Raw genomic sequence first — 14,915 nt, 5'->3', positions numbered from 1 at the left:
TTTTACCGAATTAATATATATATTTTCCAACGTAAGAGTCCCTAGAAGTGTATGATTCAACTTTTTCCCATGGTCTAGTGATAAAATAGTTAACAAAAAACAAATAAATCGTAATATCAAGTCGCAATATTTGTAGAATCGCAATACTTAAAAATCAAGATAGGCGTATCATCCCAGCCCTATTAAATTGAGGTTTATATAGCCCTTCATCACATGACTAGAATCCTCTATTTTACCTCTGTAACAAGCCATCTAATTGATGAGCGAGCTGGATGAAACACACCCGCTATTTGCTCTTCCAGTATTTGCAAAACTGCTAAAATAAATGAAAAAAGGGAACAAATAATCTTCTCATTTTGGCTCCAATCACTGTAATAACTTAAGCCCCTTAAAACAGACGCCAAAAAGCATCATCCCCTCGAGAGTCATCTAAATAGCGGCAGTGGCGTCTGAAATATCACAGTTCACACCGCCCAGTCATCCTTGCTCTCTCCACACACATGTACACACACACAAACACACACACACACACATCTTGACCTGACCTCAGCACCATTAATTAGTTGGAAACAATTAGTCGGAGCATGGAGGCACCTAGGATTAGATTCATTATGAGAACAAGCTCTCATGTGCTGCCGAACCTCGAGCAGCGTCTCAGTGAGAAGCCCCCGTGTCCTCTGCGTTCACAGACACAGCAGCAGTTAAACACATTCTGTCGAGATTCAAAGCCAGTCTGTCCCAAGGTCGATACACTTGGCGGCATAACCGAGTGTTGAAGTGCCTCGCGGTTGCAAATGAGAGTTAACAAACCAAAATCAATTTTAAACACGGGGGCAGGAGAGTAGCCGTGGACTTCATGCATGGCTGCTTCACTTTCAGCTAAAGAAGAAACAAAATGATGGCATCTCAAGTAGCTCAGAACAAGAACAGACCACAACCTTATGCCAGAGGATATTACACTATTGGAAGAAACGGTTACAATAGCCTGTGATGATCCATAGGCCCATTATCAGCTTTATCATCCGCAAAAACAGCATTATGGTACAAAATAAATGTTTGGATAATTGTTGGTTAGTAATAACAATTCCTTTCAATTGATTGCCGGCACAAAATTGTTTCATATGAGCCTAAATCACCGAGCGGGGCTGCTTTAGAGGAGAGTGGGCCATCCTCGCTGATTAAGATGTCGTAAATTCACTCCATTTCCCCAAATGAAATTCCGGTGTCAGGTATGTCCATTCTCCTGCCGCAGAGATCAATCAAAACTTAACAGCGAAGTGTAAAACTGTCTCTTAAACAGCAACGGGAGAGCACTCTGTGTGGAGGAAGCAGCATCACGGCTCGGACAGGTTGTAAAGATGAGTGTGTGCTGTGTGGCGGTAGCGTACGGGATTGCTTTGTGTTTCAGTTCTTAAATTCAAACTGATAGTTACTGTTTGTTTGACATTTATAAAATTGGTTGTTTCAGATTCAAAGTTAAGAAATGGTCTTCTTGAAAATATGATTATTCACTTTCTTTATGAGTTAGATGAGAAGAGATGGGAGTCTGTGATTCTAATCCAATACACTTTTTGTTCAATTCAGTGAATATCTCCTCACGGTCCGCTGGCTTCAGGCACGCTGACAAAAAATACGGTGTACATACACAATGGGAAACAAACAAAGTAGCTGTGACTGTGCCACTAGGTGCGAGCCTTCCTTTGTGTGTGCACGGCAAGTGGGAGAGCAAACCGTTTTTGAAAGGCTAAACGCCAACACGCCATCACTGCTCACATGAGCTGCACGTGACCCTCGGCTGCATGTCAGCTGCGTTTCTTCTAGAGATTTGAGGTTCTCCTATCTTTACCGCGAGCCGCGCGCAGTTCACTGCAACAACAGACAGTGAAAGTGATCTTTCGACAGTATGTTGACATCATAACAGCAACATTAATACAGTTTCAATGTCTGTATCTGTAGAATATGTCATGGATATGAAAAAAAAGTAAAGATTTATTTTTAAATCAACACTTCCTGCTTTCATTTAAAAATAAAAGCCCTCAAGCATTTTTTATTTTACTGACAGAATTCCATCATTTGTTAACACAAGGCTTTTATTCTGAAATATTTGCAGGACAGTGTTGAAGAACATGCAGCGACTTGCACGGCTCCATGAATGAATAAAGTACTGTGTTTTAATTGTGGATTATTACTGTTATTTACAAATGAGCACATGCTTCTTAACCTTTTTCTGTCTAAAATAAACATAAATGACATTTATAATGAAATGAAATGGTTATTATGAAAAGCGAACTCTATGTAGATAGAAAGGGCTGACAGCAGCAGCAGCACAGCAACAGAAACGCTGCTGGTGTGGACAACACACGTGTGACACGCGCAGTAGTTCAGCGAGGCAGCCGTCACGCACTGCTCGTGCGGGCAATCTGGCCCAAGCATAAGGGTTGATACAGCAGCACACAAGGCAGCAGCTCCCACTGTGTGTGTTTTTGTGTCATTTCAATAATTAACATAGGCTACAGAACAAGCGTATAGAGTATGCATTTATAAGGGCATGGAGAGAAAAGACGAACAGAGTTTTTGCCTTAGACAGACGACTTCTCACAGCCGTTCACATTTTGTTCTGAAGGCTGAACCTGCGCTCTCCTGCCACACTGGAGACTGGAATATAAAGCTCTCTGGAAGTGAGATTTCCCGATCCTGCACTCGGGGCCTTGGAGCTGGTGCAGAATGAGCAGATTTTTCCAAAAATTATAACAAAATATCCTGCTTCAATCCATATTTGTTGGCATTTACCCTTTCAAAAACAACATTTTCATTGAGGGTCACACACAAAGGAAGGCTCGCACCTAATGGACATTCTAGGCTTCATTTGAAAACCTCAAAAGGAGCTTTGAAAGCAAAAAATAACATTCGGTTCAGCCCTAGTGGCTCGGTTTCGGGCTAGGGGTGTAAGGAAATATCGGAAATATCGAATATTGGGATATTATGTTTTGTGTTACTGTATCGATTCTCAAAGACACTATTGATTTTTAATTAATAGTTTACATGCAAAGATTGACTCAGTCAAAACTTTATTTCACTTGCAAAGAGATGCACCCTCTCAGTGTATGTGCCCTCTCAAAGTAGTGCTATGATGCTGGAGGTTACAGGGACTGTTCCAAATCCACATCCCACTGTTCTCATTGCATGAAAAAGTAAAACAAATTTCACTCAGATTTTATGCATATGGTGGTGTGTTTTTTATACGATGACAGTTTTCCTAAAATTCGATTTTAAAAAATCACAATATATTGCCTTGCTTACAGTATCACAATATATTGCAACATATTGAGTCGTAACCCCTGTATCGTGATACGTATCATATCGTGAGATTCGTAACAATACACAGCCCTAGTCCGAGCCACTTTGTTTGTTTCTATTTATAGAGCCAGGGCTGTGTATGAACACCGGATGTTTTTTCAGAGCACACACAGAAAAGACAGGCAGCAGACCGTGAGGAGATATTCACTGAATTTGAAAAAAAGTGTATTGAATTAGAATCGCAGACTCCACCTTTAAGCTCCATTCGGGCGGGAGGTGGGGAATGAAATATTCACTGCGCTCCTCTGTAATTTAACTCATCACTCCAGACAGCATTTTAAACATCAGGAAGTTACAGGATCTAGTCTGTAATAGACATTCAGCAGGACAAAACCAAAAGCCGGAGGGAGAGACGTGAGGTGAAGATACTGAGGTGAATTTTGAATCAAATGTCATACTCCCTTCTTGAAGTCATAACTCAGTCAACTCATCTCTGATGTCCATCACGAATAGACTTCCATAAATCAGCTTAGGAATCTCCTTATAACTGCAGAACTTGCCTGAGACTCATCATGTTTTCAACTTCTCCTCAGTATCAAAATATTCCAGTGATAGTTGTCTGTACATCCCTGGGTACACTGCAAGGAGAAACTGCTAATGGCTAATTTGGCATACTTATAATGGTGCCAATTTGCCATAATGTAAACAAATATCGGCTAAAAAAACGGGGCTCCGAAGAGAATACTAGAACCACTACCTGTAGCTGACATTACGAGCTTTTATGAGGTCTTCCTCTCCAGGTGGCTTTAATTTTTCTGTTATCATATTGGTTCCCAAATAGGTCTATGGGTTGGTGTTAACATGCTTCCATCTATCAGATTAGCAAAAACATTTTGATTTACTCCATTTTCACACAAAAATGTAATTTCACACTTAGCTGGTAAAAAAAATAGAAGGACAAGCTGCAGAAAAAAACTCATAGATCCACTTTAAAATAAAAGGATGTTATTTCGAACGGGATTTAAATTACAGGAGGGCCAGAGAGTTTGCTGAAAAACAGCTAAAACAGCTAACGTTCACATGGCTCACTCACTCACTCAAAGTAGGGATGTCACGATTACCAGTAATTTAGTAGAGAACTTCCATGATTCTCGATACCAATTTGATACTCCGGTAAAAACCAAAATAAAACAATAAATCCCAGATACTTCAACATACACTCCTTTATTACCATTTGCATAATGGTTCTTGTTTGGAAGTTAAACAGGTCATAATTCCCTCTCTGTTATCTATTTTATATTGCTGGGAAAACCTCTCCTTCAAAACAACTGGATTTATTCAAGTTTCTCGTCAAAAACTACATTTTACAAGATTACATTTGAACACATCATGATAACGTTAGAATATACCTTCACCCAATATAAATTTTTACTGAACAGAGCCTGAACGCATCATGTAAATGTTAATGTAATGTAAATCAATGGCACCTCCCGTGTTGAAATCGTCAGGATGAGAGCTAGTTAATGTTAGCTGTTAGCAGCCGGTAAGCAGCACGGTCCTGTACGGAGCTAACAGCTAAAGTTACTAGCTCTCGTCCTGCTGATTTAAACATGGATTTGTTGTTTGAAATGTAGCATTATCAGGAAAAAAATAGGGTGTGTCGTTAGTGAGTTTATTGCGTTCCAAACATATTTTCTCTAGTCCACGGGACAACGTTAGTCTTGAGCCCTGATGGTATCTACGGTACTGTTGAAAAACGAGTACGTCACATTTTCAGAATTCGTCTTACCAAAGTATCGGTTCTCTTGACATCCCTACTCCAAAGTTAAAAAATAAACCAACCAACAGCTCTGAAGCTGAATAAATAACATGTTGTATCTCATTTATTCAAGTGGTTTCTGTACACTAACAGAAATGTCAAAAATACCAATGTGTGGCTTTAGTTGGCGTTACATGCTGTAAATATTTCTTGACAAACTTTCAGTCTTTATTTTACGCTATTCTAATCGCCTCCCAGATCACTTCAGGCACGACACAAGAGTGCTATGAATCTTATCATCTAACTCTCGGAAAGAAAGCAAATAAGCGTATTTCCTAAAATATTGTAGTATAAATTATTGACCATTTAATTATTAACAATCCATTAATCGATCACTCTTACTTTATAAGGTTCTCCAAACAGGTTGAATCCAGTTGAGAACAGGTCTTCATCCTGTTGGACCTCCTGGTTCCTCCTCTCCCACTCCCTCCTCTTCAGGGCGCTGCGATCCGACTCCAGATGACTGGAAGGACACAAAGAGAAAAGCTCGTTAGCACCCCCCGCTGAGGCCGACACATCGCCTGCCACCAATCAGACCCACCGCTTTTTAATGAGAACTGCTAACAAGTCATTTTTGGATGTACAAAGAGCATTGGCTGAAATTCTCCCCATGCTGTGTGATTAGAGTAGCCGGGTAGCTGCTAAAGGGAAATATCAGGGTAAATCATGTCAGTCCGAAAATTACTTAAATTCCACATAAACAACAGAGAACGAGAAAAATTAAAGATAAACTGATTAAAGTTTCATAGTGACAGCAAGAAAATATGGTTTCTGTCAAACAAGAATCCAACAGAAGATAGGTAATCTAGGCAAAAATATCTAACTTGATTAATGTGGCTGGATGCTTTGTTTAAGATTACTAATAATATTTAGACATAAGCTACTTATCAAACCTGGCTCTCTGACATGTGACTGGATACGATACGCTTCCAATTTACCTCACTTCCAACACATGCTGTCATCCACTGAAACTAATATCCTGATCGCTTCCCTATTAACCCTCTGAGACCCACAATAGACCCGTTTTTGGGCTTTTTTAGGGGTGACAGGGGTTCTTTAGGGGGAGATAGCAGGTCAGCAGTATATGTCACAAATAAGTGGTGTACATCATCTGAAAGCTGGGAACCTGAAGATTAATTTGAGATGCAGCTCAGCACTATGTGTCAAGTTGGTATAGTCAATAATTTAAAAACAAACTAGGGCTGTGTATTGGCAAAAATCTGGCAATACAACACATACTGTATCACAATACAGAGGTTACGATTCAATATATTACGATACTGTAAGCAAGGTAATATATTGCAATTTTTTTAACCTAATTTCAGGAAAACTGTCACAGTAAAAAGAACACTTCACCATATGCAGACAATCTGAGTTTTAAAAAGTTTACTTTTTTCATGCAATCTGAACAGTTGGATCTGCATTTGCCTTCATCACAGTCTCTGGAACATCAAAACATCATAGCACTACTTTGAGAGGGCACATACACTGAGTGGGTGCATTTCTTTACAAATGAAATAAGGTATTGACTGAGTTAATCTATGCATGTAAAGTGTTATTCATTAAAGATTGATACTGCGTTTTTGAGGATCGATACTGTATCCCAAAACATACTATTGCGATATTCGATATTTTCTCACACTCCTAAAATATGCATGAATTAATTAAATAATTAAAATAAATTGTTGGAGTGCCTCAGGGCTTAGAACACTATGATGGAAGTATATGATGGCAATTCCCATGCTCTATTATGTCTCATAAGTGGCTGCAGCAATTTTTGGGTTGATGCCATTTGTTACACAGATTTCGTGCCAAATTTAATAATTTTTTACCACTCGAGAATAGATACAAATTATCGATAACCCCTCCAAAATACCACATTAAGACACCAAGACCTTGAGAAACACAATAGAAAAAGACATGCAGTGATTTGAATGCTGTTCTGGAAACTGCTCAGAAATCCCCTTATTGTCAACCTACCTAAGAAAGCCATCCATCCTCTGAATGCTCTAGGTCTCTAGTTTGTGGCTGTAGAGTTTCATGAGGCTGTGATTATCCTAGAGGTCACCACAGGTCATTTTATACAATGAGGTCAAGTTTTTAAAAAATTGTCTCATTAAAATGAAATGGCTACTATGGGGACTCATTGGATCCACAAGAGTCTCAGCTTCCCAGTCATACCCAATTTATGTAATTCCAAGACTGTTTAGGGACCCCAGTATGCAGAAATATTGAAATACATCATTTTAGAATAAACAAAAATAACACATTAGTATTGCTTTAAAAAAGACTGTATGTTTTTTGCCCCAGACTGCATGTAATTATCATAAAGTGGGCATGTCTGTAAAGGGGAGACTCGTGGGTACCCATAGAACCCATTTTCATTCACATATCTGGAGGTCAGAGGTCAAGAGACCCCTTTGAATATGGCCAAGCCAGTTTTTCCTTGCCAAAATTACCCTAAATTTGGAGCGTTAATTAAATGAAGCCTCCTTCCTGACAAGGTACATGACTTGATACCAATGGATTCTTTAGATTTATTAGTTTCATGATATCTGTAGCTTCAATCTAGCTCTAAAACTGAACCTGTTACAGCCTCTGAAAGACAGTACACAGAGGTGACCTCAGTGTTTGTACTTGAGAATACATGGGATGTTTTCTGTCTCTTTGAATCAGCTCAGTACTGAGTTTAAGTAGTTATTTTTACTCTGGACTTCTTAATCAACTCCAGCAGTGTTGAATTTGATTACTAAAAGGCTGCTTGATCTTCAAACTCCCATAAAGTGCTTATCCCATGCTACTACAGACCCTTAAGGTGACATACGGTTCATATCTCTCTTTCTAAAAACTATCGCTTTGCTGTGGCCTCGTATCTGAATCTGCATGAGACAGTTTGGTTCAAAAAGAAAAACATTTTCTTTGCTGAAACAAGATCAGCCAAGGTTAATATATTTCAAAATTCATGAGGAACAGTATGGTTGTTTCATTTCAAGTTGGTCTGGTCTGGTGTGTCTTTGAGATATGAAGGAAAAGTGGGAACAAAAAGAATTGTCTACATACCAGATCAATACCACATTCTGGTGTCTGTGGGTTCAGCATGTAGCCAGGAGGCAATTAGCTTAGCTTAGCATAGCTTAGCATAAAGACTGGAAGGGTGGGGACCAGCTAGCCTGGCTTTCTCCAAAGATAAATGTATGCAACCTCAAAGGCTGCAACACGTATCTCATTTCCATAAACAAACGGAAAATGAAACATGAATTTGTGGTTGTTACGGGGAGTTATGGGGTGTAACCATCCTATTTCTTGACAAGCAAGTGTATCCATCCGCCCGGCACGTCATTGTATCCGACAAAGAAATAGTTGACTCATGAAACTCAACCCAAAACCACAAATTGTTGTTTTCACATGACTGTTTCCTCTGCTTCCAGTCTTCATGCTAAGCTAAGCTAATCATCTCCTGGCTCCAGCCTTTGCACAAAAACACAAGAGTGATCTTCTCATCTAACTCTGGGAAAGAAAACTGAATAAGAGTAGTTCCAAGAATATCTAACTATTCCTTTGAACAGCCTGTGTTATAATTGTGAAAGGCATTAGGAACGAAAAGCAGCCCACCAGTAAATAATGAAATTAAATGAATGAACTAATGAATGAGCCTCTTTATATAGAGACGAAAAGGCGAACCAACACACTTCATTGTTCGTGCTGTTTAACGCAGCAATAAATTGTCTGTTCCTACAATATTAGCCGGAGCTCAAAAAGGCAACCCTTTTACAGTCTTTTCTATTTATAATAAGGTCAACATGATGTAACATATGCCATTAGCTGGGTACTTTCATTCATGAGTGCATTCATTTTTAACGTAGGTGGGCCCAGTGGGAATTGAAGTCCTAATCCAGGCAGTGTTTATGACATGCTGTACCCACTGAACCACACCGCACTGCAAAGGACAGACGCATGTGGCTCAGAGGGTAGAGCAGGTTGTCCACCAATCGGAAGGTCGGTGGTTCGATCCCCGGCTGCTCCGGGTCACATGTCGATGTGTCCTTGAGCAAGACACTTAACCCCAAATTGCTCCCGGAGGCATAGCCATCGGTGTGTGAATGAGTATTTAGATTAAATCCTGATGGGCAAAGTTGGCACCTTAGTAGCCTCTGCCATCAGTGTATGAATGTGTGTGTGAATGGGTGAATACTGACATGTAGTGTAAAGCGCTTTGAGTGGTCTGAAGACTAGAAAAGCGCTATATAAGTCCAAGTCCATTTACCATTTACCATTCATGTCGCGTCGCAGACTGTGTCTTTGGATGGATCCCAATAAAAGTTGCTTTTAATCTTCCAGCGTTCTGCTATGAACTATGGTTTTCTGTCTTGGAAGCCAGAATTATTGCTTGTGGGTACAATTCAAGAAGATTGTTTTCTTGTGGCATTTAGAATATGAAGAAGCGGACAGTAAACAATGATAGGAATGATCGGAGAGGGGTCTGCGGTGCAGGGCCGGCTTAACGCATAGGCCATATAGGTGATCGCCTAGGACGCCACCTGGAGGCTGCTAAAGAAGGCATGCCCCAGCCCCTTATAGGAGAGGAAATACAAATATACATAGATACATATATCTATGTATATTTATATATATCTATATATAGATATATATTAAATTAGATTTTTTTTTAATTGCCAACATTTTTCTTCTTTCCTCCCTTTCTCCCTCCCACCCATACACCCCATTTTTAACTTCATTTTAATTTATTTGTTGATGTATTCATTTCTTTCTCTCTTTGTCTCTTTTGCCCCATTACCAAAAAAAAAAATAATAATAACAATAATAATTAAATAAAATAAAAAATGCCGGTGGGCGCCCTTCCTCATTTTCTGCATTTTCTTTCTTTCTCTATTTATGTGTTCATAAATACACTTTTCACCCCTGTAACTCTCTGTCTCACACTTTTTCATCTGTTCGGCTGCACTTATTTGTTAATAAAAGTGTATATTGTAAACCTGACTAAACACTTTTAAGCCAACAACATAAGGGACTAATTGTTTATTTATATCATAATAAATACAGTTATTTATGAAAATAATCAATTAAAATATTTAATTGTGATTAATCACATGATTGTCCATAGTTAAGCGTGATTAATCGCAAATGAATCGCACATTTTTTATCTGTTCAAAATGTACAGTAAAGAGAGAGTTGTCAATTGATACTCTTATCAACATGGGAGTGGGCAACTATGCTTGCTTTATGTAAATGTATGTATATATTTATATTATTGGAAATCAATTAACAACACAAAACAACGACAAATATTATTCAGCAAACCTCACAGGTACTGCATTTAGCATAAAAAATATGCTCAAATCATAACATGGCAAACTGCAGCCCAACAGGCAACAACAGCTGTCAGTGTGTCAGTGTGCTGACTTGACTATGACTTGCTCCAAACTGCATGTGATGATCATAAAGAGGCATGTCTGTAAAGGGGAGACTCGTGGGCTCCCATTTAACCCATTTTCATTCACATATATTGAGGTCAGAGGTCAAGGGACACCTTTGAAAATGGCCATGACAGTTTTCCCTCGCCAAAATTTAGTGTAAGTTTGGAGCGTTATTTCACCTCCTTCGCGACGAGCTATCATGACATGGGCGGTACCAATAGATTCCTTAGGTTATTTAGTTTCAAATGATGCCAGTATCTTCACTCTAGCTTTAAAACCGAATGGGCTAGAGCCGGCTCTGCTGTGGTGAATAGAGAGTGTGGTGAACCCTAGGTTTTTGGAACGTTTTCCTTACGTAATCATGTATTTTTAGTGAAAACCCCTTTCACTGCACCGTTACCGATTCACCCTGCCCTCCTAAACTCACCAGCCTCCACTTAGAAATCTACAAGCTGGCAGCCAAACTTGAATCTCAGGAAGTACAAAGTAAATGTGTGTGCATATGTGGGAGTGTGCGTGCGCGAGTACAAGCTACGCATGAGGCTGTGGCCCGCCGACCCCAGAAAGGGCATCGTGTTTTACCACATCCACCGCCGAGAGATGAGACAGGCCGGCTAATTAGCGATCAACACAATTAAAAGAGACTCTCTCTTTTTCTCCACCAGACCTCGCCTTCAACATTTAATCTGTCAGCGAAGATGCGAGTGGGAGGGAGAAAGAGCGGAGAGGCGATGAGAGGAAATAGAGGGGGAAAGAAGAAAAAAAATCACGGAGACCCATGGGAGGGCGGGAAAAAAAAAGACCCAGATTCAGGGCAACAGACAGTTTCTTAAAAAGGAAAGAAAAATAACAGAATGATGAAAGACAGAGCGGAGGGATGGGGAGAGGAAGGTAGAATGGGAGGAAAGGAGGAGCAAAAAGCAGGAGAGAGCAGTGGGAATACCAGACAAAATGATTGGCAGGTTAGGTGTGTGTGTGTGTTACAGCGTAGATGTGATCATTGTGTGTGCTGGGACTGCTGGTTGACATGGGCATTGTCTGTCAGTGCAGAAAGATAACTGACAGAGCTGTCACTACGACAAACACACACGTATACAGTACACACACACACACACACACCCCCGTACACACGGTGCTGCAGTCCCATGCCACAGATCACTGTCTCCGTCTGTCACACACTCGACATTCACACGGAGGGAATCAGGTCAGACGAGGTAATTAACACATCCAGGATTTATTTCCCAGCGTGCGGCAGGAACAGAGGACGACACTACCTGTCACACACAGGTTAAACTGCCGCTTGGTCCTTTCACACATCAATGAATTGACTTCTTTTTTTTCTTTTCTAAAGAGGGTTTTGAACCACAGCGCTGCGGTCGGCCGGGTCAGTGAGACTCTTTAGTGCTGTGGATGCTTTGTCCAAATGAAGGTTTTTGAGATGTACAATTATATTATTTGTGAAACTCGCTTCAAACTAAAGTCGAACTGTGTGTGTCGACCAGCTAGATAGATACTGTAGATAGACGCCACTAATTTCTTTAACGCATTAACTTGAGATTTTTATTATTACATATATTTATATACGCTTACAATTATGACACCTACCCTAACAACAGGTTTTAGAACCAGTGACTTTAAGTTTGTTTCGTCTTACAATGTCAACACAATGTCTGCTGACCAGTCATGAGGAAAAGTCCAAATGATTTTGCTGAGGTGTTTCCAAATTCTTTAGAGCCTCTAGAGGTATAGGCGCATGTGTTTGTTTTAAGCCTCATTCGTGTGGAATCTTTACACCAAAACAACTTTAAATCAGCTTTCGTCACATTATTTTATTTCTTAGATATTAGTTACTTAAAGGGATGGGCTCATACAGAAAAACATGTCAGTGATTTCCCACCAGGATATGTAGCAGGCTCAGTTTTAAAGCGAGTGAAGATACTGGCATCATATAAAACTAGAAGATGTAAGGAATCCATTGGTGGGAGGTTAAATATCGCTCCAAACTTACACTGAATTTTGGCAAAGAAAAAAACGGTCATGGCCATTTTCTTATATAGATATGTGAATGAAAATGGGTTCTATGGGTACCCACGGGTCTCCCCTTTACAGACATGCCCACTTTATGACAATCACATGCAGTTTGGGGCGAGTCATAGTCACGTCAGCACACTGACACACTGACAGCTGTTGTTGCCTGTTGGGTTTGAGTTTGTCATTTTATGATTTGAGCATATTTTCTATGCTAAATGCAGTACCTGTGAGGGTTTCTGGACAATATTTGTCTTTGTTATGTGTTGTTAATTGATTTCCAAAAATACATACATACGTACATTTGCATAAAGCAGCATATTTGCCCACTCCCATGTTGATAAGATTATTAAATACTTGACAAATCTCCCTTTAAGGTACGTTTTGAACAGATAAAAAATGTGATTCATTTGCGATTAATCGGATGAGTTTGAAGAGGTATACAGGGAAATAGTCTCTTCCAAGTCAAGTGAAAAGGGGCTGTAGGTCAGAGTGTAGGAACTGGGGTGTGTGCAAGTGGGGCTGGGAGTTGAGCGTACATTATGTGTGGTGCTAGCCTTGTTTTTATCCTACCACCATGTTAGGGAGAGGGTAAGGTTGGCAGGTCTTGGCTCTAGGATCTTCTATTCTGGACTCCATGGATCCAGAGGTCTCGACCGAGTTGGCTCGCCATCAAGTTCAATCAACTCAAAAAACCTGAGCTTCAGTTATTAACATGGCCAGAATTGATCATTAGTCGATCGTCTGATTGGTGTAAACTTAGACTAGTTCCCTCAGCCATCTAGCAAAACAAGGAGCGCAGGTGGCTTTCCATTCTTTTAGAATTATTCTCTTAGCTACTACCATACCAGTCATCGGGGTCTACTCTACAGTGTGTGGTAATGGAAGAGAAGTTTCGGAGCAACCAAACTAGGCAATTAGTACATCAGGTTCAATCTGTATATCATAAATTTTACAATACCAATTAAAGATTTCCTGCCAAAAAAGGGAGAATCTTAGAGAGCAAAACCAGAAAGTATGACCAAGAGTACCTTTTGAGGAATTACATCTGTCACAGATTCATACATACATACATTTTGTTCATCTTTTCTTTGGAATAATGTAGTCTATGCATGACTTTGAACTGAACCAACTGCAGCCTGCTGTTAATTGAACTTAAATGGATCCTTTCCAACCCCTCACTCCAAACTTCCTCAGTCAACTCCACACCAAGATCTAACTCCCAAGCAGGTTTGATATGGTTTGATGATACAACAGTCATATTAGAAAACAGCATCACAAGTTTCGAGACAAGATGTTTAGCAGCAGGATGTTGTCTCATCAAAACATAAAAAGAGTGTTCCTTGGATGGGTTTTCAAACGTTTTAAAATTATTTGTAACGAAATGTCTGACTTGTAAATAATGAAAAAAGTGGTCTTGCAGAAGGGAGGAAGGTGTCTTTCAGCTCCATATAAGATGCAAAGTGATTATTTATGTACAAGTCTGCAAAGGTTATCAGACCTTTATCCTTCCAGTGAGTAAAGGCTTGATCAGATTGAGATGGTATAAATGCATGTTTTCTTAATTGGCAGTGCATTGTGCTCTCAGGGCCACTGTAGTTTCATCCACTTTAGAAAAATGCAAAAATATGCACAATAGCTGCAGTATCATTATAGCTTATATTTCCTTAAACAAAAGTGGGAAGAATTTGAATTTCCCTTCAACTTTGAACGATAAATATTCAAATGTTATCTGTGTTTTGATCTCCATCTTCATATTCGGTTTTTGATGATATCACATGTTGATGTATCAGAGATGGCGGGTAGATCTGTTACTTTGTCTGCACTGCTGATAGATAATAATAAAACATCCACTTTTGAAAGAAAGAAAGAAAGAAAGAAAGAAAGAAAGAAAGAAAGAAAGAAAGAGAGAAAGAAAGAGAAAGAGGATGGATGATGGACAGATGGACGGACAGATGGATGGTTTGCTGGGGATTAATAGCAGTGGTGATATCAGCAGTGGGCATACTGTCGATGTTGATATTTTCTCTGAATGAAAATGTAGCGATGGCAGCTTTCTTTCCTACCACTCTGCTTTCCTTCTGTGTGTGTTAATGCGTGTGTGTGTGTGTGTGTGTGTGTGTGTGTGTGTGTGTTAGAGAGTGTCCTGAAGTAATGCTGATAGCCAGAGTAAGCTCTGGGAATTTAATCTCAGCAGAGCTATGCTGTGCTCCCCTGATAACTAAACACACACACGCCAGCGCACACACCAGAGTCTGAAACACAGCCTCATCACCTTCCCATTCACTTTCACTGTACAGGACTTCAGCAGCCTAACACACGCTCTCCCTTCCTCA

General features: G+C 39.9%; 1 protein-coding gene across 2 annotated transcripts in view; it reads right to left on the bottom strand.

Moving 5' to 3' along the window:
* The window catches only part of aff2 (AF4/FMR2 family, member 2), a 214,843-nt gene that overhangs the window by 144,381 nt on the left and 55,547 nt on the right, over positions 1–14,915 (bottom strand). For both annotated transcript variants that reach the window (XM_074647868.1, XM_074647869.1), the window contains exon 2: positions 5,459–5,579. In XM_074647868.1, the coding sequence (XP_074503969.1) occupies positions 5,459–5,579 (121 nt within the window). The remainder of the gene's footprint in view (positions 1–5,458; positions 5,580–14,915) is intronic.

The sequence above is a fragment of the Sebastes fasciatus genome, chromosome 10 (assembly GCF_043250625.1).
Source record: "Sebastes fasciatus isolate fSebFas1 chromosome 10, fSebFas1.pri, whole genome shotgun sequence".
In the NCBI taxonomy this organism is placed as follows: domain Eukaryota; kingdom Metazoa; phylum Chordata; class Actinopteri; order Perciformes; family Sebastidae; genus Sebastes; species Sebastes fasciatus.
Note: the sequence above shows the minus strand (reverse complement) of the source record. Positions and strands in the feature narration are given on the sequence as shown.